The sequence below is a fragment of the Syngnathus typhle genome, linkage group LG17 (assembly GCF_033458585.1).
Source record: "Syngnathus typhle isolate RoL2023-S1 ecotype Sweden linkage group LG17, RoL_Styp_1.0, whole genome shotgun sequence".
NCBI classification, from domain to species: Eukaryota; Metazoa; Chordata; class Actinopteri; order Syngnathiformes; family Syngnathidae; genus Syngnathus; species Syngnathus typhle.
Genome location: NC_083754.1, coordinates 7,803,812 through 7,826,349, shown reverse-complemented (window position 1 = coordinate 7,826,349; position 22,538 = coordinate 7,803,812). Strand labels below are relative to the sequence as shown.

General features: G+C 48.4%; 5 protein-coding genes across 5 annotated transcripts; 2 read left to right on the top strand and 3 right to left on the bottom strand.

Annotated features, from left to right (window-relative positions):
- Positions 1–284: 284 nt before the first annotated feature.
- On the bottom strand, positions 285–2,920 carry rnf25 (ring finger protein 25). Its single transcript, XM_061303106.1, has 10 exons — positions 2,833–2,920; positions 2,401–2,472; positions 2,245–2,341; positions 2,095–2,162; positions 1,915–1,984; positions 1,765–1,836; positions 1,536–1,676; positions 1,202–1,291; positions 995–1,132; positions 285–897 (listed from the first exon to the last, which is right to left on the bottom strand). The coding sequence occupies exons 1-10, from the start codon at positions 2,850–2,852 to the stop codon at positions 343–345; spliced, it is 1,323 nt and encodes a 440-aa protein (XP_061159090.1). The 5' UTR covers positions 2,853–2,920; the 3' UTR covers positions 285–342.
- Positions 2,921–3,359: 439 nt separating this feature from the next.
- On the top strand, positions 3,360–7,944 carry anapc2 (anaphase promoting complex subunit 2). The gene is made up of 14 exons (XM_061303100.1): positions 3,360–3,627; positions 3,921–4,170; positions 4,394–4,712; positions 4,826–4,958; positions 5,100–5,283; positions 5,365–5,484; positions 5,559–5,676; positions 5,744–5,925; positions 6,024–6,165; positions 6,226–6,301; positions 6,382–6,606; positions 6,768–6,900; positions 6,980–7,227; positions 7,339–7,944. Exons 1-14 carry the CDS (start codon positions 3,535–3,537, stop codon positions 7,546–7,548), a joined length of 2,433 nt encoding a protein of 810 aa, XP_061159084.1. The 5' UTR covers positions 3,360–3,534; the 3' UTR covers positions 7,549–7,944.
- On the bottom strand, positions 7,790–11,666 carry si:dkey-16l2.16 (ras-related protein Rab-35). Its single transcript, XM_061303108.1, has 7 exons — positions 11,494–11,666; positions 9,770–10,122; positions 9,642–9,692; positions 9,397–9,520; positions 9,189–9,313; positions 8,949–9,073; positions 7,790–8,858 (listed from the first exon to the last, which is right to left on the bottom strand). The coding sequence occupies exons 2-7, from the start codon at positions 9,822–9,824 to the stop codon at positions 8,709–8,711; spliced, it is 630 nt and encodes a 209-aa protein (XP_061159092.1). The 5' UTR covers positions 9,825–10,122; positions 11,494–11,666; the 3' UTR covers positions 7,790–8,708.
- A 438-nt stretch (positions 11,667–12,104) lies between these two features.
- On the bottom strand, positions 12,105–18,100 carry srrm2 (serine/arginine repetitive matrix 2). Its single transcript, XM_061303097.1, has 13 exons — positions 17,892–18,100; positions 17,046–17,300; positions 16,845–16,943; positions 16,528–16,746; positions 16,308–16,391; positions 16,132–16,194; positions 16,033–16,062; positions 15,759–15,875; positions 15,555–15,678; positions 13,900–15,464; positions 12,812–13,750; positions 12,661–12,729; positions 12,105–12,486 (listed from the first exon to the last, which is right to left on the bottom strand). The coding sequence occupies exons 2-13, from the start codon at positions 17,291–17,293 to the stop codon at positions 12,360–12,362; spliced, it is 3,684 nt and encodes a 1,227-aa protein (XP_061159081.1). The 5' UTR covers positions 17,294–17,300; positions 17,892–18,100; the 3' UTR covers positions 12,105–12,359.
- A 347-nt stretch (positions 18,101–18,447) lies between these two features.
- On the top strand, positions 18,448–21,051 carry arl6ip1 (ADP-ribosylation factor-like 6 interacting protein 1). Its single transcript, XM_061303112.1, has 6 exons — positions 18,448–18,647; positions 19,160–19,293; positions 19,930–20,049; positions 20,201–20,318; positions 20,384–20,468; positions 20,590–21,051. Exons 1-6 carry the CDS (start codon positions 18,612–18,614, stop codon positions 20,706–20,708), a joined length of 612 nt encoding a protein of 203 aa, XP_061159096.1. The 5' UTR covers positions 18,448–18,611; the 3' UTR covers positions 20,709–21,051.
- The last annotated feature ends 1,487 nt before the right edge of the window (positions 21,052–22,538 follow it).

Genomic DNA, 22,538 nt, shown 5'->3' with positions numbered 1-22,538 from the left:
AAGCGGGCCACAACATAACAAATTGCACACTACCTCGTGTATCAAAAGTCAAATAAAAAATGAACTATCTTTTGTGTTTTTTTTTCCTTAGCATCACAAAAGCTAATATTTCAATAGGGGTGTGTGGATTTTATGTTGAAGGGAGTTAAGCAGATTCATGAAGTGCTTTGACACTATCTTAAAGCATTTCTAGACAAATTCGGAGGCTTTTTGGTCTGAAACAACCATTAAGCTCATATTTACGTCTCTGGACATCCTGCCAACAAAAAAAGCTGAGTGCTGAATAATTAGTTAATTAGCTTTAATTAGTCATTTCGCGTCACCACACCATAAGTGTGTGTGTCAGAGCTCCTCCTCTGGCCCCCCCACCCTCTGCTGGCGGGGCACTCCTCCCCTCTGCGCCCGAGCGTCCCAGCGATGGTGTTGAGGGAGACCCCCGGGCACCCCTCCCCTCTGTGCCCGAGTGTCCCAGGGGTAGTATTGAGAGGGGCCCCCGTGGGCAGAGTGCTGCGGGCCCTTTCTTCGGGCCCGCTGGGCACGTCCCCCAGCCATATGTTTGTCAGAAAAGTGACTTCCTTTTTGGCAAAGAGTCACGTGAGCATGCGGATTCTCACACATGGCACCAGGCGGGGCCTCGGCGGGCTCCGATGACAGACGGAGCGAGTCCAAGTGCTCTGAGATGGGGGCGCCTCCTTTGACGTGATTCGTTCGGTGCCCGCCTCCTCTCTTGGGACCCTTGCCGTAGCTGTGGCGCCTGTGTTCCCGAGGCTGCCTGTGAGTGCCTGTGCAATGCGTTGGCGGTGGAGTAAAGGGCTGTGCTGATGGGGGAAGGAGCTCAGAGGCGGTGGGTAGCAGAGGGTCCACAGCACCGCTGCCATCAGAAGGAGGAGGAGGAGCCTGCAGGGGAAGACCATGATTTACTATGTTTCTAAGTTTTAGTAATGTTCTAGGAAGGAGCACAAGTGTGGCGTGTCACATGATGCGTGGTCATCACCTCATTGATGTGTATGAGGAAGCGATTGGACTCTTCCTCGGGATCGATGACACCTCCTCTACAGCGTTGTCTGTCCAGAATCTTCTCGAGTTCTCGCCACTTTTGCTGGAACTTGGAGCGGATGGCGGCGCCATCCAGCTGGGTGACATTGAATACACTTTCAGTCCTCACTTGCTCTCGAGCACCGCCACTCGCTTCTTGTCTTACCTCAGGCAGCTGTGGCGCGGTACTGGCCGTCAGCTGGTCCAGGTTGTAGATCAGAGGCTCGCGGCACACGGGACAAACCACCATCAGCTCCTGGGGGGGAAAACAACAAATTTGGCAATGGATTTAAAACAGGATGATTGATTTTTTTTTTTCACAGTGAAGAATAGGCTCTTGATATCTTGGAAAGTGGCAGCCAAAATGAAAGTCCAAAATTAATGGATTTATTTATTTTCCCCCTCTAATGACGACATTTCAGGAATGAAGTTGAACTTGAACTAAAATGCGTTTAATGGCCCCGGGCTTAAGCCTGATGTCATTGACGCTGACGTCCAACCTGATGTTGCATGGCCGTCTTGTCGTCGGCCATCTCCTGCTGGCGGAGGCGTATCTCCTCCTCCGAGTGGCGAGCGTAGCGTCCCAGGCAGTGAGAGTGGAAGTAGTGATAGCAGTGCGTCTTGCTGAAGGACTCTCCCTCCTGGACAATCAAGCAGCAAGCTTTTTATCCTAATCGAAGTCTTCCAGGTTGGCACATTGCATGGACAAAAAGAGAAGCTGAAGGCGACCTTGAATCCGTACAAGCAGATGACACAGTTCCCGTGAGGAATGTTGCTTTCAGTCAGGATTTCTTTGGCTTTCTGAAGGACGAAATGGAAAAGAAAAAGGTTGAGATAGTTGAACTTTCTGTTTTGAAATTTAAGCGTGACGGCCGCAACCTCAATCAGCTGGTACAAGATGGGCGAGCCCACGCATGACTCAGCTTCAAGCTCAAGACTTTGCTGAAGGCTAGAACACAACATCATTATCAGCTTCTACCATTACACTAATCTTTAACAGGTTTCTAATGAGTTGGGAAAAGACATCAGTCAAAGCACATTTAGTCAGGAGGACATTACCTGCTGAGCTTGTCATCAGAGAGTCCGCGCGGGTTGTGAATGGAGATATCAGGAGATGAGCACGGATACTGAACACATGCACAAACCATGTGAGCTTGCATCATCCATGCAAGTGGAAATATGTAATTCTAAGCATGACGTGCGGGTCACCTGGTCATCGAGGGTCAGCTTCAAGCAGAGTCGGACAAACTGCGATCCAGAATCTTCGGCCGTGGACGGGTACAGAACCAGACTAACCTCCCAGTGCCTGGAGAAAAGATTGATGTCTAGGAATATGCTTTGAGCATTTGACTCGATGTTGGTCACCTGTCTTGTGTCCTGGTGACACACAGGTCATCCAAGTAGATGGACTGCAGCACCTCAATCTCACACAGAAGCCTGACCAACAAAGACAAGAAAATGAAGTGGAGTAGAAAAGGGTCACACGCCAACAAGAATAATTTGTCACGAAAAAAGAAACTACCAGTGTTAGAGTACATTCACAAATGCAACTAATAAAACAATTTGTTTTAACTTGAGTAAACATAAGCACAAGACTTGCTGTTAAAATGTCATGGTTTTACTGCTGCCAAATGAGCTAGCTTTAGCGAGTTAGCTGAACGGTTTTCCGCCTGGCGATCGCCACCACTCCTTTTGCAGCGGAAAACACGCAAACGATGGAACGTCCGACTGCGGCTGAATGTCATCACGTTGCAAGTTTTCTTTTTCTCCAAACAAGTCATGCGAGGCCAAACTCACTCGCTCTCCGTCGCCGCCATGATTGTTTGTCTCAGGATGCCGCTGACCTCTCCTTCTACGGCCGTTTAAGTACACAGACGTGATGTTTGTGAAGCGAGCCCCCCCCAGTGTGTCGTCGGCGCGCTTCAACAAGGACTATTATTCAGTTTTGGGGTAGATAATCTTCCAAAAGGGCCCAATAAACATTAAGAATGTTATGCATATTCCATTATGCTTTAGCGACGTTCTACAATTTCCCGGTTTACTTTAAGAAGGTTCCATAACGGTATAAAAATGCTACAAGGTTCTAAAATGTTTTCTGTTTCATCAGTGTTCTCCAATATCCTAATAACATTTCACAAGGCTCCAGTGTGCTTTTATATAGTTCTTAAATCAGTAACAAGTGTCTATTTCATCAAGAGATTCTGAGATGTTCTTTCACAATGTTGTTACAAGTATGAAATTGTTGTACGATATTGTAACTGTAATGTTGCCTTTGTGACTGTTGGGGGAGCATTGAGTCTTGATCACCAGAAAGTCCAAATTTAAAAAACACAAAGAAGAAATAAAAGCGGAACAAGCACAACAATCCTGAAACGGAGCAATGGCGCGTACGCTTAAAACCAAAACACCCTCTTAGGATAGATCAGTGCGATCCAAAGTTGAGATATTTCAACCGACACGTCAGATTTGCAGCAGTGTCACTGCAGTTAAGTGTAAAAAATGGACGAAATTGCGATGGAATCGGTTGAGTCTTTTGGATGTGAAGCTCAGCTCGGAGTCGCCGAAGCTTGGGAAACCGTCACAGCTGCTCTGGTGAGGCTTCATCCGAAAAATAACACTTTCCAACTTTCCATCCTTGTGGTGAATCTTCACTTAACACTTGAGAAATAAATTGGCTTTTCGGTCACCCGTAAGACGCTTTCGCTTCATTCGGTCCGGCTTGTCTTTGTGAAGATGTTTGCTGGCTGCATCCGAAGAAGAGAAGCGTGGAGGTCCTCCCGCTGATTTCACGCCGCTGACTATAATCTGCACGAGTTGATTTGCGTGTTCAGCTTTTATTGCCTAATGTTGACAAATTGCTCTAACGTGTGCTTTGTGTGTCTCAGATGTCCGAGGGCAGCAGGCCAGAAGATCACGACCTGTCGGCCAGTGTGGAGGTGTTGTGCGGTCAGGGTGCCACTCGGCTTCTGGCCAGTTGGCTACTGGAGACGCTGCAGATGCGCCTGTCCTCCTCAGTTGTTCCAGAGTTTTGGTGCAGACTCAATCAGATGGAGAATGAAGTGGACGAGAGGGGTCAGGTCTGGGTTCTCCTCACCGCTTTCCGGACGTTGCTGGAACGACTGCTGCCGTTTTTGGGCAAGTCGAGCCACGTGCATTTTGCTTACTCTGTAATCAGTTGTTGTGGGGTCTCTATACACTTAGAACAATAAAGATATTAATTTTAGGCAGAACATTGAACTGTCTTACAATACTTTGACCTTTAGTTTCAGGCAGAACAAATGACTGTTTAACAATTCTTTGACCGTTAGTAATTTTATTTAGTATTGATTGCACCATAAATATCATCTTCCTCTTGTAGTGGGCCTGGAGCAGTTGGGGGCGTGGCAAGATAAGGACCCGTCTGATGTGTGTGGCACGGGACCTCGGGGCCTCCAGGAGCGTGCCTTCACCATCATCAGAGGCTTGCTCCTCTTCCCGCCTTCGCAGCTTCTCCAAGACAGAGTGCTGGGCTTCTATAGCAGGACCTTCGCCGTCTACATAGCGCGGAAGGGACATGCCCACGGGGACAATGAGGGGCGTGGCCCTGAGGTTGGCGAATGCAGCGGATGCGAGGTCCCCATCGACAAGTGTTGGTGTCAGGAGGCTCTCAAACATCTGCAGGAGCTTGGCCACATCCTGTGAGTGCAAACGCAACCGGTTAGTTAGTCTTGTCGAACTGGACGATACCTGGCTTATTCACGGAACGATTAGGTGACGGCGGGCTCGTTGCAACCTTTTGCTGTATTTTCAGGTCCAGGGTGGAGCTCTTGGAATGGGTCAGCTGCGACGCCCTCACGTCCATCTTGCACCGCCTCATCGAGCAGTGGCTGGAGCAGCACTGCCGGGGCGAGTATGAGCGATCCTTTCTGGATGACTTCCAACAGGTGCGCTATTTTTCAAAACATGCAGAACATTGTAATGAGCCTGAAATACAAGACTTGTGTTCCAGCACAAACGCCAAAGGTTTCCGACCCAAAAAGTAGAGAAAATCATCTATAAACAGAAATGCTCATGTGGTCCCTCAGTGGTTGGAGCTGGTGGTAGGTTGGCTGGGTCAGGTGTTCTCCAGCCAGCAGGTCCGCGACAGTCCCCCGGATCCCGCCGTGCCGGCGAGCTTGGTGCTGAAGCAGTGGCGTTGTCACATGCATCAGTTCTTCTGCAGGATCTACGTCAACATGAGGATAGACGAGCTGTTCAGCATCATCCGAGGTCAGTTGGCCAGCGCTATGCCATATGTGCTCATCAAAATGAATTGGGGAAAAAATATACTATATATACCGTCTCACTCAGAATTCCCGGAATCCAAAGCGGCAATTGAAGACCTCAAGTTCTGTCTAGAACGAACCAACCAGCGCCAGCAACTCCTCACGTCGCTCAGGTCTACTTTTGAGAATCGCTTGCTGCACCCTGGTGAGCTCCCTTTTGTTACATATAATTTTTTTTATAGGCACAGTACGTAATGAAAGCTGTCGTGATCTCGTCAGGCGTCCACACGTCAGACATCCTCACCGTTTATATCTCGGCCATCAAGACCCTACGAGAACTGGACCCCTCCATGGTGGTTCTGCAGGTGGCCTGCCAGCCCATCAGGAAGTATCTCAGGTCTGTCAAGCACGCATGCATACACGTGGACGTCGGGTGACGAGTAAACGCGTGATCCGGCTTTCAGGACGCGTGAAGACACGGTCCGCCAGATCGTGGACGGTCTGACAGGTGACGCGGTGACGGGTTGCACCGACCTTGCCTCGGAGCTTTCCCGAGGTGACCCCGTCACATTGGAGATGCAGGACAGCGACGAGGAGGCCGGCGACCCTGAGAGCTGGACTCCCGACCCCACCGACGCTGTAGCCGGTCAGTTTCCATGTCCGCAATGTCCTTTTTTGGGGGGGAAGGGGGGTGTCACAATTTCGGTTCCCGTTGTGAACGCGACCTCGCATTTTGCACTTCAGACAACTCGGGCTCCCAACGACGCTCGTCGGACATCATCAGCCTGCTGGTGAGCATCTACGGCAGCAAGGACATCTTCATCAACGAGTACCGCACCGTTCTGGCCGACAGGCTGCTGCATCAGCTCAACTACAACACCGCCAGGTACGCTGCCCGTGCGCCACCCCGACGAGAGCTCACATCACGTCACGCATGTGCTTGCAGGGAAATCAGGAATGTGGAGCTGCTGAAACTTCGCTTTGGAGAATCGCACATGCACTACTGTGAGGTCATGCTGAAGGTAGGAAGCTGAGCTAACCGTGGAAGTGTGTGAGCCGAGCCGGATTTGAGCATCCTCCATTTGGTGCGTGTTGGATGCAGGACATGGCCGACTCTCGCCGCATAAACAGCAACATCTGCGAGGAGGAAGAGGAGGAAGGGGAGGAGCCACGGCAGCAGGGGGAGGATCCTCAGCCACCCTCGTGGCTCTCGGCCCTCATCCTGTCTTCTGAGTTTTGGCCGCAGTTGAAGGAGGAAAAGATGGAGATGCCCTCCATCGTGCAACGTGCCACCGAAGCCTACACGCGACGATACGAGAAGCTCAAGGTAACACATGGAACGTTAGGGTGCGCGAATGCTAACATGAGGCCCATCAATATCGTCACAAAACCTGGAACACTTATTTGATTTATAAAATATGCAAAAGTAGTTCTTGTAAAGTGAGGCCATACTTTGATTCTCCAGCTTTTTTGCGTTTTTGTGGTCAGGCCATGCGGACTCTCAGCTGGAAGCCTCATTTGGGCTCCGTCACACTGGACGTGGAGCTGGAGGACCGAACGGTCAGCAACGTCACCGTGTCGCCGCTGCACGCCGCCATCATCCTGCACTTCCAGGACAAAAGTAAAAAGTTGATAAAAATAATACAAATAATGCCACGTCATGACTTCATGTTGGTGATGTGTCTGGATGTACACTTCAGGTAGTTGGACCTTAGAGGAGCTGAGCACTGCCCTGAGCGTGCCCAAGGAGGCGGTGCACAGGAAATTGGCGCTATGGCAGCAACACGGCGTCCTACGCGAGGAAAGCGCCGGCCGCTATTCGGTGCTAGAGACGGCGTCATCCTGCAAGGACAAAACGGAGCGCGGCGCCGTCATGATGATCGACAGCGACGACGAGCGCGACTCCAACACCACCACGCAGACGCAGCAGAAAGAGGAGAAGATGCAGGTAACGCTAGCACAGAAGATGGCAGTTTCGGTCATTATAACATCACAAGCCAGGTTTGAATATGACCAGAGAAGTTCAAGCATAACCTTTGCTCTGTGTGTGTCACGTCAGCTGTTCTGGGCGTACATCCAGGCCATGCTGACTAACCTGGACAGCATGACGCTGGAGCGCATCCACTCCATGCTTCGGATGTTTGTGGTGTCAGGACCCGCCGTCACCGAGATGGACGTCGCCGAGCTGGAGGCTTTCCTGCAGCGCAAGGTCCGCGAGCACCAGCTCGTTGTCTCCGCCGGCGTCTACAGGCTGCCCAAGACCACCTGACCAAAAGGGGGCGCCACCGCCTTGCTCACGAAGAAATTAGGATTCCTGCAACTTCATGAGTGCCTCTGCTCATTTTTCTCCAAATAGACTTTTTTGGGGGGTTTTGAGATAAGGGGAAATTGGAGAGGCAAGTGCACTTCCAATTCATACCACTAGAAAGCAGCATCACACGCAAGGAAAGATGGCCAAATCATTAGGTACATACATGCGGTTAACTTCATCAGTTAGTTTGGCCAAACCATTTTGGATTCAAGACTTTATTTGTACAGTTGCTAAGCAACAGAATGAAGTTTAAAAAAAAACACAGTTAGGCCACTGGTCACGTTTGTGTTAAGTGTGTGTGCACAAATTATGGCACACAGTAAGTGCAAATTAAACATTTGTTCTGCCACTGTCCCTTTTCGTCTTTTATGAGTAGTCAAGAAAAAGATGTCAGCGCCACCCTCAGGATGATTCGATCCTACGTGGATTTCAATTGTCAAGAGGATGGACAGACGCTTTGGTTTAAGTTGATGAGAAAAAAAAAGGGTACTAGGGCCACACTGACAGGAGACCTCACACTTAAGTTGATCCAGTACAGGAAGCAAAATTGGGCAGAAAAAAAGTTACCTTTTCAACAAGACATTAAAATGTTTTAGAATATTAAATTTACATAATACTTGATGTAAAAATATTGACAGGTATGTAGAGGTCTTTTCAGAATTGTGAAGTTTCAATATTGTACAATTACATTGATGAAGGAGCGGTAAGCTCATGAACGGTTCACAGTGTTGAAGTTGAGCGTTTGAATCCGGACTTTGGCCTTCTTGTCTGAGCACTCAGAGAAAAGCCACACAAGCGCCGACCCGCTATTTTCTGGCTTTTCTAGGTATCATATTCAAAAAGATGGATTACTACCTGCGTGTAAGTCACACACAAAAGAAGGCTTTTGGGCAAATTTACGACTTTAGTCTTAAGAAAATGCCTTGACTTTTGTAGCAATTTGATTTTAATCTAAAAAAACATTATGCAGTAGTAGTATATTTTGTGAGTGTGGCCCCAGCACTAGTATGTATTAATGGTGGTATTCACGTGTGTACAGTAGTTGCCAATAAAGTTGTCAGTGCGGACGGGAGATGATGAGTAAACAAAACAAAAAAGAATAAAATGTGCTTTTCCACTCAGCAGCATTTCTTGGCTCTCTTCCGGCGGTCCCGCTCCCGATGTGCGTTGATGTTGACCGTGTCCTTCTCCCGTTCGCGTTCCCGCTCGGCCCGGTTCTGACTTTGCTTCTTGGCCCGCAGGACCATGTGAGTGAAGGCCATGAACATCTGCAGAGCACAGTGCAAAGTAGTTTTAAGACACAATATGGCTCCCCCCTCAATTGGACTGGCAGCAATACGCTTGTGTACGCAACAGACCTCTTCCACGTTGATGTTTTCTTTGGCACTGGTCTCGAACACAGGCACCCCGACCGACTCCCCGAAGCGCATCGCGTCTTGGCTGTCCACCTGCTTCCTGGACGGATCGTCGTTCTTGTTCCCCACTAAGGTGACCCCAAAAATAAAGTATATATGTATCTCGGGGGTTCTCAATCAATCTGTGTAGTGAACGGTTGCAAAGCCAGTGTTGTGGCAGTAGAAGCGACGGATCCGACTGACCGAGAACCTTGCAGACACTGTCGCAGTTCTGAGAAATCTCGTTGAGCCAGCGCTTGACATTAACAAATGACTCGGGATTGGTCACGTCGTACACGATGATCACGCCGTGCGTGTTCCGGTAATACCTGCACGCATGCAAACATGCAAACATTTGTAGAGGCCGTCTGTGTGCGTGCATGCATGCGTGTGTGACGTTTGATGCGCTTACGTAGAGGTGATGGTCCTGAATCTCTCCTGCCCGGCCGTGTCCCAAATTTGCAGTTTGACACGCTCCCCTTCCACGTCCATCGTCCTGATCTTGAAGTCCACACCAATGGTGGTGATATAACTTCCTGCAGCACAACCACTTATTTGAAAATATTTGTCTCACAAAACACAGTGCTGTGAGAAAGTTAAGCGGTCCAGGTTCTGAAGTAGAAAAGCCGCCCCCAAGAACGAGTGCTTCAAACTCACCAGAGAAGGAATTGTCTGCAAAGCGAAGCAGCAGGCTGCTTTTGCCGACATCTGCGAGAAGAAAACATGGAGAGAAAGGTCAAGCGAGGGGAGTGACAAATGATGAGAGGAGATAAAACGAGACGCACTGGAGTCGCCGATGATGAGCAGCTTGAAGAGGTGATTGTAGTCCTTTCCCGCCATTCCCGACTCCTCGCTGTCCAACTTCGTCCACAATCGTCACACCGCCGTCGCCACACTCACACTACGATCAGCACTGACTTTTGGGTTTCTCCACCGGCATCACGCTGGCTTTCAGTTTCACTTTGGCGATCCGAGTCCAAAGTTTTCAGCTGCCAACTTCCGACGAGGAACGAGCACGGAACCGGTCAACATAAATACGGCGGGACAACTAGGAGATGTTCCTGCTCCTCAGAAGTTCCATCATTGAAGCCTTCAAGAGCATCAGGAAAGTTGAAGCGTCGCGTTCAATCGTTTTCAACTTTACAAAACAGAGAGGATGAAAAATTGGTTCCATTTCCACATACAACAGAGATCACTTACCTTCATTCTTCAATTTGTCTTTAGCATCCCCAAAATAATCAACTAATAAGTTCATAAATGTAACAAATACACGGTATGTATGTAAATGAGTACAAGAGATTGAATGTCTGTACGTTTAAGAGACAAAAAGAAAATGGAACTCGCTACTGCGTTCGAGTTGTGGCCCAAATCAGAAATGTGCACTTTCCATTCGGAAAATGAGCTGGGGCGTCCCCTAAAGCACCCCCCCCCCCCTCCAAGAATGGCATACAGTTTATATATAGATAGAAGAGGACTTTAGATGTAGCAACAAGTAAACGACACCAATCGATTATGTATAGTCACAGACACTCGCATTGCTCAAGCAAACAACGTGCCCACTGTGCGATAGGAGGGGGAAAAAAAGTATTTATAACGCAATGTGTCAAGACTGCAAGGCATAGCCTACAAAAGACATTTTTTACGCTTACGCTAATTTCACTGAATGAAAATAGTGACAATAGGAAACTTTCCATGCCTCTCATGTCTCAATGAGTCAAGGCATTTTCTTCCACACTTTTTTTATACATCCACTTAAAGTTAACCGGTAGATTATGCCTTAAATATTTATAATGTTTGATGGGAAAATGTACTACGATGAGACAACTGAACGTCCCTACTTTCAAGGGAAACAGAATGCAACATCGCTTACTACCGGTCACGTGCTCAAACTGATAATATCAAAACTGAATAGTTGACGTTTTAAAACAACCACAACAATAAAAATTTATTTTGAAAACGCCCCCTTTAATGATGCTAACGTGGGAAAGCCTGCTAGCACACAAAAAATGAGCACGATGAACAAAAACCGAAAACGTTGGGGTGACGTCACGACTCAACACACCTTCCGGCTCGGAGCCGAACTTGATTCCTTTTTGTCAAAAAAGCTAACAACGAAATGAATTATCTCGTTCGTGCTCGTTTGGACGCCGAATGACGTCTTTCAGGAAGACTTTTCCATTCGGCGCACGCTTTGTACATTTTCCCTCATTGTGGGTCACAATTTAAACATGTCACGAGAGTTTTCGCTCCCGCGTTTGTTGCAATCTCACTGAGTCATGAACGCTTAAAGACGGCAAAACCCTCAAAGCACTCCGTTGAGCAAAATCACAAATTAACACCACGAACGTGGCATTACGTTAGGAGTGTTTACATGGTAGAGTAGGTACAAAAAAAGACAGTTTAGAAGTGTGCCGTACCAATAAAGTCCGTTTGATGTCCGCAGGCCTAACGCGGACACGAAAACTTGTCGGCATACACACGTTAACTCGTCTGCATACGTCAAACTCACTTTAGTTGAGCGTTGGAGGCTCGTTGCTAACTTGCTTCAGGCTTGTTGAGCTCGTCGGTGTCTCCAAACAACAAAAGGAGACGATAAGAATCAGAACATGCGAGTGTCGACCACACCTGATGAGCTTCCAGCTCCTCTCGTAGAATCTCACGATGCCTTCACGGCGCCTGGGAGAAAACAGCGCCAGAACTAAAGACAAAATCAGGAGTTGGGGGGGGGAGGGCAATTTATTAAAAGGAGTAACTTTTACTGCTTAGCCCACAACACTAACATAAGCGCTGACAATACGAGAACCAGAAAGGTTTTATTTACTGTGTATTTACATACAACCACAATTGTTATTAATGGAGCTTTACACTTGCCCCCCCCCCAACCCCCCACCCCAAAGAACAAGTAACATCATTTGTCAATTTGTGAGATGCACTTTGAGGAAATGAAAGCGTTTTCTCTTAACTGTCAAGTATGCCTCAGTGATTATCCGTTTCCATTTTATTTGAAAGAAAAGCTTTTTGACACTTTGCTTTTCCCCTTGAACAGATCATGTCCATCAGAGCAACATTAGGAACTCAAGAAGTTGGGGGGGAGGGACGACAAGCAAGTGCACAGCAATAAAACGTACAATTAACTTTATTATCATCACCTTTTGGATCCATAACAAAAGAAACGTCACATGGTGCGACACACGAAGTCAAGCCAAGACTAGAAGTCACATGACGACCATATGACAAGTCCAAACGGTTGTGGGCTGTCACGAAAAGGAGAAGTGTGCAGCAGGCGTATCTTCGCTTCCTGCGCCGCTTGCTTCACTTCCTGCTGTCAGAAAGAGGAGGAGCTTGTTTGTTGAAGGTCAAAGTTCACAGGGAAGGTCAGCGGGGCCGACCTCCCGACTCGCGTCCTGAAGTGGGCGCTTTCCGCATGTGTCGGGGAGGAGAATAACTCAGAGAGCGGGAATCTCGCAGTGAGTCGGCCGGGAGCCTGCCAGGTGCACCGCCGCTGTCGACCAAATGAAATTTGAAAAAAATAAAATAAGAAAAGCAATTTCAACTTCATTACATTCCCTTCCTAATGATTTAAACTTTATGACTTCCTGATGATTTGACCTCAAGAGATATTTTAAAACTTGACAATCTTTAAAGTATTGCGGGTTTCAACTGGCTAACTTCTCACCTTTTGTCCTTCTTGTCTTTTTCGGTGTCTGAGGAGGAGGAGGATTGGGACTGCTGAGCTTTAGCTTTCCTGTTTTAAAAGACAGAAAAAAGAAGAGATATCAATCTAGAACTCGGATCAAGTGATGACACACTTCCTGTCTGTGGCATACCCTTTTCCTGGTTGCGCCTCTGAGTCTGAGCTGTCTGAAGAGGAGGAGGATGAGGAGGAGGATGAAGAGGAGGATGAGGATGAAGATGAAGAGCTGCTGCTCTGGCTTGCTTTCTTGTTGGATTCCTTTCCATTGATGCCGCGCTCGGTGACAATTTCCCGCCGGGCCGGGGTCGACTTCCTGCGCTCCGATTGGTCGTTGGAGCCTCGTGACGCATCCCCGCGAGCCGCCGAGGTGTCTGAACCGCTTTTCGGCATCCTGCGCTCTGGTCTCTCGTCTTCCATCTGATTTTTCTTCTCCCGCTCCGGAGGATTGGTCTCTTTCCTGTTTGCCGGCGGCGGAGAAGGCGATGATGACGAGGATGAGGACGAGGAGTCGGAGGAAGACGATGAAGACGAGGACGGTCTGGGCTGCTGAACGATTCTCTCGAGTGGCGCCCGCTGCTCTGGCCTGCCCGGACGCTTGTCCACTTGGCTAGCTTGCGCCCGGACGCCTTCTGAGGACGCAGCATGAGCAGCCCCTTTTGGCGAGGGACTAATTGGCCTCCTCCCTTTTGGGGGCAACGGCGAGGGGCTGGGACGCCTCCTGGCAGGTGGTGACGGTGTGCGACTGTTGCGCTTTCCCCTTGGCGAGCGACTAGTTCGCCTTCTCATTGGCGAGCAACTGGTCCGCCTCCTCATTGGCGAGCAACTGGTCCGCCTCCTCATTGGCGAGCGACTGGTGCGCCTTCTCACCGGCGAGCGACTGGTGCGCCTTCTCACCGGCGAGCGACTGGTGCGCCTTCTCACCGGCGAGCGACTGGTGCGCCTCCTAAGCAATGGCGGTGGGGAGGGAGTGGGCGGCCTCCTGCGCACTGGCGAGGGCGAGCGGCTGTCACGCCTCCTGATTGGCGAGCGACTGTCGCGTCTCCTGGGGGGCGGCGAAGGTGGGCGGCGCATCCTGCGGGAGGAAACAAATGTTTACTCAGGACTGCAAGGCGCAAACAATTTCCACTTGCTGATTTCTATTTCCTAATTCCGCAATGAGATCGACTTTCGCAATGCCTGCGTTCAGAATCATTCACTCAAGGGATTGTTTGAACTTCTTACCTGATCAGAGGGCTGCGCCTCCGGGGGCTCCTGGTCCTGCTACGTCTGACAGTCCGTTCCCATCCTCGGTCCCGGAGGTGGGACGGAGGAGGACTACTTCTCCTGGAGTGGTCCTGGTACTGTTTGGGCGGGGTGGCACGGTGGGCCGCCGGAGAGCGAGACCTCCTGATGGGCTTTTCCCGTGGACTATGGCGGTCCATATGGTTTTTTCCTAGAGGGGGGTCGGCGGGGGCTCTGTGAGCGGGCCGCTCCATGTTGTCTTGTGTCCGCTCGGGGGGTCTTCGGGGTTCTTGTGAGGTCTCGGGGCGTCCGTTGGTGACGAACCTTCGAGCGGCTGCTCCGATGGAAGCGGAACTTCTGTTTTCTCTTGTCTCGGGTTGGTCTTCGTCTTCTGACGAGGACGATGAAGATGATGACGACGAAGACGAGGATGAGGACGAGGATGAGTCGCTGTCACTGCCGTTCTGTTTTTGTTCCTGCACCTGCTGCTTTGGAGGACTTCTGGTCTTTGTGTCAGGTTTGCGCCGACTTCCCGGTGCCTGGTCAGACGTCCTCCCTCCATCTCCTCGACTTTGGTCCTGGCGTCCGTTGAAGGGCGGCGAACGAGAATGACGAGGTGGAGGGCGAGAAGAGGCATCTGCTCTTTTTGCGGCCTCTCTGCTCTTATACGTTTGCAGTGAGTCTCCTCTGTTTCTGCTCTCAGGAGACGGGGACGAAGTGTGGCGTCTGGTCCTCGTGTCCCGCTTCCCTGCGTTCTTCTCCTTCTCTTGTTGCGCATCTCTGCTGCGACCAGTCTTGGCGTCGACTCTGGGAGGTGACGGAGAAAATGACTCGTGTCTGGTCGTCATGTCCCGCTTTCCGACGTTTCTCTCATCCTCTCTTCTACTGCGACCAGTCCTGGCCTCCACTTTGGGCGATGAAGGAGAAGAGGATTTGTTTCGGGTTCTGGTGTCCCGCTTTGCGGCGTTCTTCTCTTCCTCTCGTTCCGCTCTTCTGCTGCGACCAGTCTTGGCATCTGCTCTGGGCGGTGAAGGAGAAGAGGAGTCATGTCTGGTCCTGGTCTCCCGCTTGCCGGCGTTTCTCTCCTCCTCTCTTCTGTTGCGACCAATGTTGGCGTCTGCTCTGGGTGGTGAAGGAGAAGAGGATTCGTGTCGGGTCCTGGTGTCCCGCTTCCCGGCGTTCTTCTCTTCCTCTCTTCTACTGCGACCAGTCCTGGCATCCTCTTTGGCAGGTGAAGGAGAAGAAGAGTCATGTCTTGTCCTCTGGGGAGGACACGGCTTTGCTTTTTCTGGCTTTTCTCTGCTGGTGGAACGCCTTCCTCGACCTTTGTCTTTGCCACCTTGTGGACTTGTTGGTCCCCCTCTCTGTTTGTCCCTCTCTTTGCTCCTGGAGCTCCTCCGGGCGCCCTTTTCGCTATCCCTCTTTCTCTTGTCTGGCTCTTTACTTTGTGAACGCCGCCTTTCGCCCTGCCGCTCTTTGCTCCTTTCAGTCTCTTTTTTTCTGTCGGGAGAGGTAGAGTCCCGCCTCCTCCTGGAAAGGGAAGCCACTCCCCTCTCTTTCTCTCTCTAGTGGAAGACAGAGAGACAGAACAGGAGGTGAATGGACCTGCACCGAGTTGATTCATGCAGGGGGTGATTGATGGGTTTACGCCTCACCTCGTCACCTCCTCCACGTCGCGGACTCTGGTCGTTCCCGCCTCGTCTCCGGTCCGCAGATCTTGGCCTGTGCCCGTTGTCCACCTGTTGTGTCTTGCGTGATCGCAGCGGCGCAGGCGAGCGACTGTTGACGTCCCACAAGACATTTGGTGAAGTCACTCAAATGAAATAAAAATAAATCCGATTCATGGTGAAGTGTCACACCTGCGGGACGACGTGGACGAGACGCTCCGCTGCGCCGCCGCCTTGTTCTTTGTAGGACTTTTACTCGCTTGCTTCTTTTTCTTCTTTGACGCCTTCTTCTGCTTATCGTCTGAGGAACTGAGGAGAGAAAGAATCGTGTTTGCTTTCAGAATCCACACCAGTTACCAGTTGTAGCAAGTATTTTATTTAGAGTTACTTTTAAACCAATATCAACTACAACTTGAGTCCTTCAGAGTTCGAGTACTTGCACCAGTCAAGAAAAACAAAGTCCTACCTGTCATCCTCCTCCGACGCTGAGGACTCACTGAAAAAGAAATAAGAAGGCAACAGTTGAGCGTGGGCAAATTGGACACGTTGAATTAAAGTAAAATACCGTTTCTTCTTCTTCTTCTTGGATTTTTTCTCTCGGCGAGGAGGCGACGAGGGACTCTGTGAGCTGCAAGATTTGACGGCGATAACGACAACATATTATAACTTTTTGTTTTTTCTCACACACATGACGATTTGCCGATGTGTAAAACGAGTTTCTTCTATTTGACTGTGTCTCACCCGGCTCTCTTTTTGGTCTTCTTTTTCTTCTTGCGACTGCGTTTCTTGGGTGGGGAATCCGACTCGTCTGAGTCCTCGACCAACCTGCGGAAGAGCACACGGAGCATGTTACTCAAAATGTGATTGTTCATCTGGCAGCTTGTAGCAATGCCAGCAGCAGAGACGAAGTGATCCTCTTGCTTCCTACTACTGCTAAAAGAAGCGAAAACTTTGGGCTCACGTATATTTCTGCTGCTGCTGCATTTGTTGTTGTTGTTGTTGTTGTTGTTGTTGCTGCTGCTTTTCCAGGCGCTCTTGCTCGCGCTTCTCCTTCTCCTTCACCTTGCGGTCGGCGTGGAAGGACGAGCCGTCCACGTAGTCGCTGGAGATGCCGAAGGCAGCTCGGAGCCGGTCGTTCTTCTGCTGGTTGGCCGCCGCCAAGGCGTGCGTTTCGGTCACGCTGAGCAGACCAAAAACACCCCCAATGAGCCATGAACAACGTCAATGATTCACATAATAATCCTTTTAATATTTATCTCCCGATAGTTGTTGGCTTACCTGGTTTTGTCATCAGCGGCGGGAGGCTGCGGCTGATTCTTTTCCTGCAGCATCATTCGGAAGCTGTTCACCTTCTCCTCGATCTCTTCTGCCGAATATCTGAGGCAGCAAGCAGACAACAGCATTTTTGCCATGAGGCTCCCAAACAAATGACATCACCATCTGTCATCATTTTGGTCAACAGTCATTCTGCCACCTTACCCCTGCTCCTCCATCATGTCCTGAAACTTGGCGCATTCCACCTCCAGCTGCCGTTTCCTCTGGTGCTCCAGAATGTCTGCGTTGGGCTGCCGGTTGAGTTGAAGTTCCAGCCGCTCGCGGTCCTTTTCATCACGCTCGCCGCCGCGATCATCACGGGGCCGCTTGGACCGTAGCGTGGACAGGTTGCGCTGAACGTAGCCATTGGTTCCGCTGCCCCGGGGAGTGGTCAGGCCAATGCCATTGTACATGGCAGCTCTGAAGAGGCAAAATATTTTGCCATGTTCATTTGGTCATTCCGCATTCATTTGATTCTCGAGAAGAATTCGATTAATTGAGAAATTGTTGCAGCTCTATTTAGGTGATAATGAAAACCCTTCGGAGACCCGTTGGCGCGTTTCATGCTAGAAAATATGTTTTTACGTGTTCAAGAGAAGAAGAAACTGTAGTTAAATCATTCGTGTAGGAAAACAAGTTTCTTGTTTGACTCACACGTCCAAAATTTAGGATCAAGTTTGCTACAGGGAGCATTGCGACTCTTAGTCTAGCATCTTGTGTTAACGATCACTTATTTGCTCAATAAAGTTTAAGAATGCCATTTAAGCACGTGCGCAAAAAAGGCATTCAACCATGCCATTAAAAAAAAAAAAAAAAAAAAAGAATATTAGGGAGAAAACGATGAATACGTGATTATCTACTACTCGTAACAAACAATTGGAACTGAAAGTAAATGTATCGTTCGGAGAACATCACCACGGGCCCCAACAACAGCTCAGGCCTAGCTAACAAGCATTTGATTTAGCGGATAGACGGCAAGCTAGCGGGTAAGCTAAGGCGGCTGTTACGTACCACACTCTTCTCCGCTCCCGGAGAGAAAATTCGCCGACGGGAATTGTCAATACTCTTCCCCTGATCTTTATTTGCAGCTTGTGTAATCGCCGCGTCTCTAAAAAAGTCTGAATAAAGAAAAAGACCGAGTAAGCTTTGTTAGCTCCGTTAGCAAGTACAAGCACAAACGAAAGGGGGACGAAGCAGAAACCACGTGACGTCAACGTCACAAAAACGCGCTGGATAAGATGAGACGGACGCACGCGTAGGTCTCTTAGAAAATAAATCATTACTTCTATTTCAGTTTGCACAATGATAGCAAAAAAACCTAAAAGTCTGCATATTCATTTAACGGTTTAATTTATTTAAGTGGGTGAATTATCATTTTTATAAGCCATGTTCATAACACAATGAGTAGCCTAGTATTGCGTTTTCAAAAATCAAGGAAAAGTGAAGTCGTGAAATTACTGCAAAAACTAGGAAGAGTAGAATTTATTTTGGGAAAATTAGCTTTTCCACTTCCTTCCCGAAAGTGATCTCAAGTGAAACTGCATCTCCCACGATGCCCAGCGCCACTTTTGACGCAGGCGCCCCGGATAAAAACATCCTTTCAAGTTTTCTGGCCACAGCGACCGTTAGTGACGCTGAGCAAACCGCCCAGACGGTCCACCTGTTCAAATATCTTCTTCTTTGGGAGATATAAAAAAATAGAATTCTAAATAAGCTTCAATTTGAGCAGCAATGGTCGAAGGAGACAACAAGAGCGCCAACATGCTGGTTTGTACCAAGATGACGTTGTTGCAATCGAAGGTTCGATTTTGCTATGACGGGCCTCGGATGTTTGCACCCGGCGGCTTGGTCCAAGGTCCTGCAGGCAGCAAGGACTAAGGCTGAGACTAAGGCTGTTTCTTGGGTTTTATTTCTTTCTTTTTCCCAACTTGTAGCTCGACTGCAACGACGACAGCTGTTAAGATGCTAAGCAACTAGCCGCCTAGCCTTGCCCGATGCTAACCTTGTGACTTGCGATCTCATGTTTTGAGGCTCCAAAACAATTCTGTACTTGTGTTGCGCTGATTTACCACGAATACCAAAAGGCCCCAGTCTAACATTTCTTAGAAAAAAAATTAGATGCGCACACTGTTCCGCAACATCTCGATTAGCTGCACATTTTCCAATTGTAGAGCCGCTCTCAAGCCATTTTAATAATCACTTAATATATATATATATATTTTTTGGGAGTGATTGATGTTTAATTGTTGGAGCTATTCTTTTATTTTTTGGTGACACAGGCACAGGAAACAGCGCAGCTGGAGGAGCAACTTCAGGTGTGGGGTGAGGTGATCCTGGCTGGGGATCGTGTCCTGCACTGGGAGAAGCCGTGGTTTCCTGGAGCGCTCTTGGGCGCCACCACCGCGCTTTTTCTGTGAGTCTGCCAGAGGATGCTCAACCTCGTGAGCCGGACATTTTGTCCCACTGGGATGTGTAGCGAGTACCGGTTGTCTCCTTCATTGTCAACCCTTCTCAATTCATTTTAATAGCACCAAAAACAATTGTCTATCTAGGGATCCTGTTCATTAAATGATTCCAAACACATTCCTGACCCAATCAGTCGACGTTTTAAGAACCATCTGGGTCCTCTACGTTGAACTGGACTGCCCCTACACCTGTCTATGGACCCCGTGGAGGCTATTTAGTGTGTTTTGGGGTGTTCTCCTGTATTGAGGGGTGCAGGTTGGCCACAGTTACTTTTTTTCCTTTGTCTTTTATCTTTGTTTTGCTTTGATGGCTTTTATCTTGAGCACTTTCTGGCTTTCTTTGTGGCGCCGTTGTGTGGCAGCCTTATGAGAGCCTGTTGAGTTGCGCTCATGCCATTTGTGCGTCTTTTGTATACCCACTCTGTGGTATGAATACTGCTGGGGCCTGAATTTCCCCACCCCTGGGGATCAATAAATATTCAATCAATCAATCAATCAATCAATCAAACCCCTTCGAAACACCGCCTATGTTTGAGAGGGCTGTTGGTGTTTAGCTTACCTCAACTTCCTGTTGTCCCGCTCAGGCTTATTTACTACCTGGACCCGTCGGTACTGACGGGCGTGTCGAGTGCTGTCATGATGCTGTGCTTGGCCGACTACCTGGTACCCAAGCTGGCGCCCAAAGTCTTTGGCTCTAACAAGTGGTGAGAAGAATGCCTGCTTCCTGTGTATCTGCATACTGTCCTGGTTGTCCATACCTCACTTCCTGCTTCTATTTCTACTTCCGATGATGTCACGTTTGTTAAAACCAGCCGTGACCCTTTTGCGTCCACTCTGTGTGTTCGTGCTCACCAGGACCACAGAGCAGCAGCAGCGCTTCCACGAGATCTGCGGCAACATGGTGAAGACTCAGCGTCGTGTGCTGGGCTGGTCGCGCCGTCTGTGCACGCTCAAGGAGGAGAAACCAAAGATGGTAATGACGAAAATGTCCCGAAAATACCCTCCAGGCCTTGAAGTGTGACCCGATGTCATTTTCAGTACTTTACATCAGTGATCAGCGGCTTGTTGGCGGTGGCCTGGATCGGGCAGCAAGTGCACAACCTCTTGCTCACCTACCTGATAGGTGAGTGAGAACGCACGTGTGATGACAGTTTTACAGCCAAGTTGTAACATGAATCCAGTTTCTTATGTTCGGGCTGGTCACTTTTGGGCCGTAATAACAATCCACATTTTTGTTCTTTCAGTGAGTTTGATGCTGCTGCTGCCAGGTCTCAACCAGCACGGTGTCCTGTCCAAGTACGCCGCCATGGCCAAGAGAGAAATCAACAAGCTGATTAAGAACAAGGAGAAGAAGAACGAGTAGACGCACAATGCAAACCACACTTATTGCACACACACACACACACACACACACACACACGACAGATACTACTGACTTGTGGACTTGCGGCGTTGTGACCGCACACTTGTAGTCATCATTTGTCTGACCATGTAGCTCCTCCTCATCATCGTCGTCTTTCATCTCCGTCAACTGGATAGCAAGCAGCAAAATTGCAAGTAATATAAAACACACCCCAGCCTGCTGCACGCTGAACTCTGACTTTGCCTCTTCCTCTGCTGTCATGTAAATAGACCCGTCCCTCTCAGATGTGTTTGTGTTCTGTCGTAAATCTTTACAATGTGACTAAAGTTGACTTCAAACCTCATTTACTGTGCCTCTTGCCTTTTCTCTGATGTCAGACAAAACAGGTTGTAGCCGTTTATTTCGACAAGCAACCGTGCGGCTGCTTTTAAGTGCTTTGTAAATAGAAATGGGTTGAGCTGAGGTAATCAACAGTGATAATAGGACTAATTACTTCACGGTTCTTTTACATCAAACAAATTATTTTAGGTGCATTACCTGACATGTTTCGGCGGTTTCTTCCGCCTTCATCAGAGTGTCACTGAAAGATTTGAAATGAAACGACAATGGAATTGAAGTGCAGATTTTAAGCTTTAATCCAAGGTGTAGAACATAAATATATAATTAACCCTATAGGAATTTTTAGCTATTTTTATACAAACACTCCTTATTTCAGAGGCTCAAAAGTAATTGGACAAATAAATATAACCCTAAGTAAATTGTTACTTTTCAATATTTTGTTGAGAATAATTTGCAGCCAATGACTGCCTGAAGTCTGGAACCCATGGACATCACCAAATTCTATGCTTTCCTTCTTTGGGATGCTGTGCCAGGCCTTTACTGCAGCCATCTTCAGTTTTTGCTTGTTTGTGGCTCTTTCTGCCTATAGATGTCAGAATTGATTTCTCTGCTTTTGTCACATCATCAATAAACACAAGTGACCCATTGGAAGCCATGCATGCCCATGCCATCACACTGCCTCCACCATGTTTTACAGAAGATGTGGTACCAGTGCTTTGGATCATGAGCTGTTCCAATTTTTCTCCAAACTTTTTTTCTTCCTATCATTCTGGTGTGGATTGATTTTAGTCTGTCCAAAGAATGCTGTTCCAGAACTGGGCTGGCTTCTTCAGGTATTTTTTTTAGCAAAGTCAATTCTGGCCTTTCTGTTTTTGAGACTTGATTAACTATCACTTTGTGGTGAATCCTCTGTATTTACTCTCAAGTCTTCTCTTTATGGTAGACTTAGATACTGATACACCTACTTCCTGGAGAGTGTTCTCCACTTGACTGGATGTTGTGAAGGGTTTTTCCTTCACCATGTAAAGGATTCCACCACTCTTGTCTTCCGTGGACGTTGAGGCCTTTTTGAGTTCTCAAACTCACCAGTGCACTCATTTTTTTCTCAGAATGTACCAAATGGTTGATTTGGCCACTCCCAACAACTAAAGTCTGAAGAAAAAGCAAAATATATTTTTGGAGTGCAATCCCCACATGCCATCATCACCATGATAGGCAATTTGTTTTGTTCTATTATTTTGTGTTTGACCGTTAATGAGAATTTGTGTTTTCTTGTTGTGTGGTTTATCCCTAATTTGCCACACTTTGCAAAAGTAAAACACAGTTGGGCAAAACAAATTCAAACATCATGACTGTGGTTGTTGGATCATAGTCCAGATTGTAATCAAACGAGGCACTTTTGTCATTGTTCAGAGGTCTGGGGTTCCATTCCAACTCTCCTTTTTGGTTTAGGGTTAGTTTGCATGTTTTCCCCATGGCTGCATGGGTTTA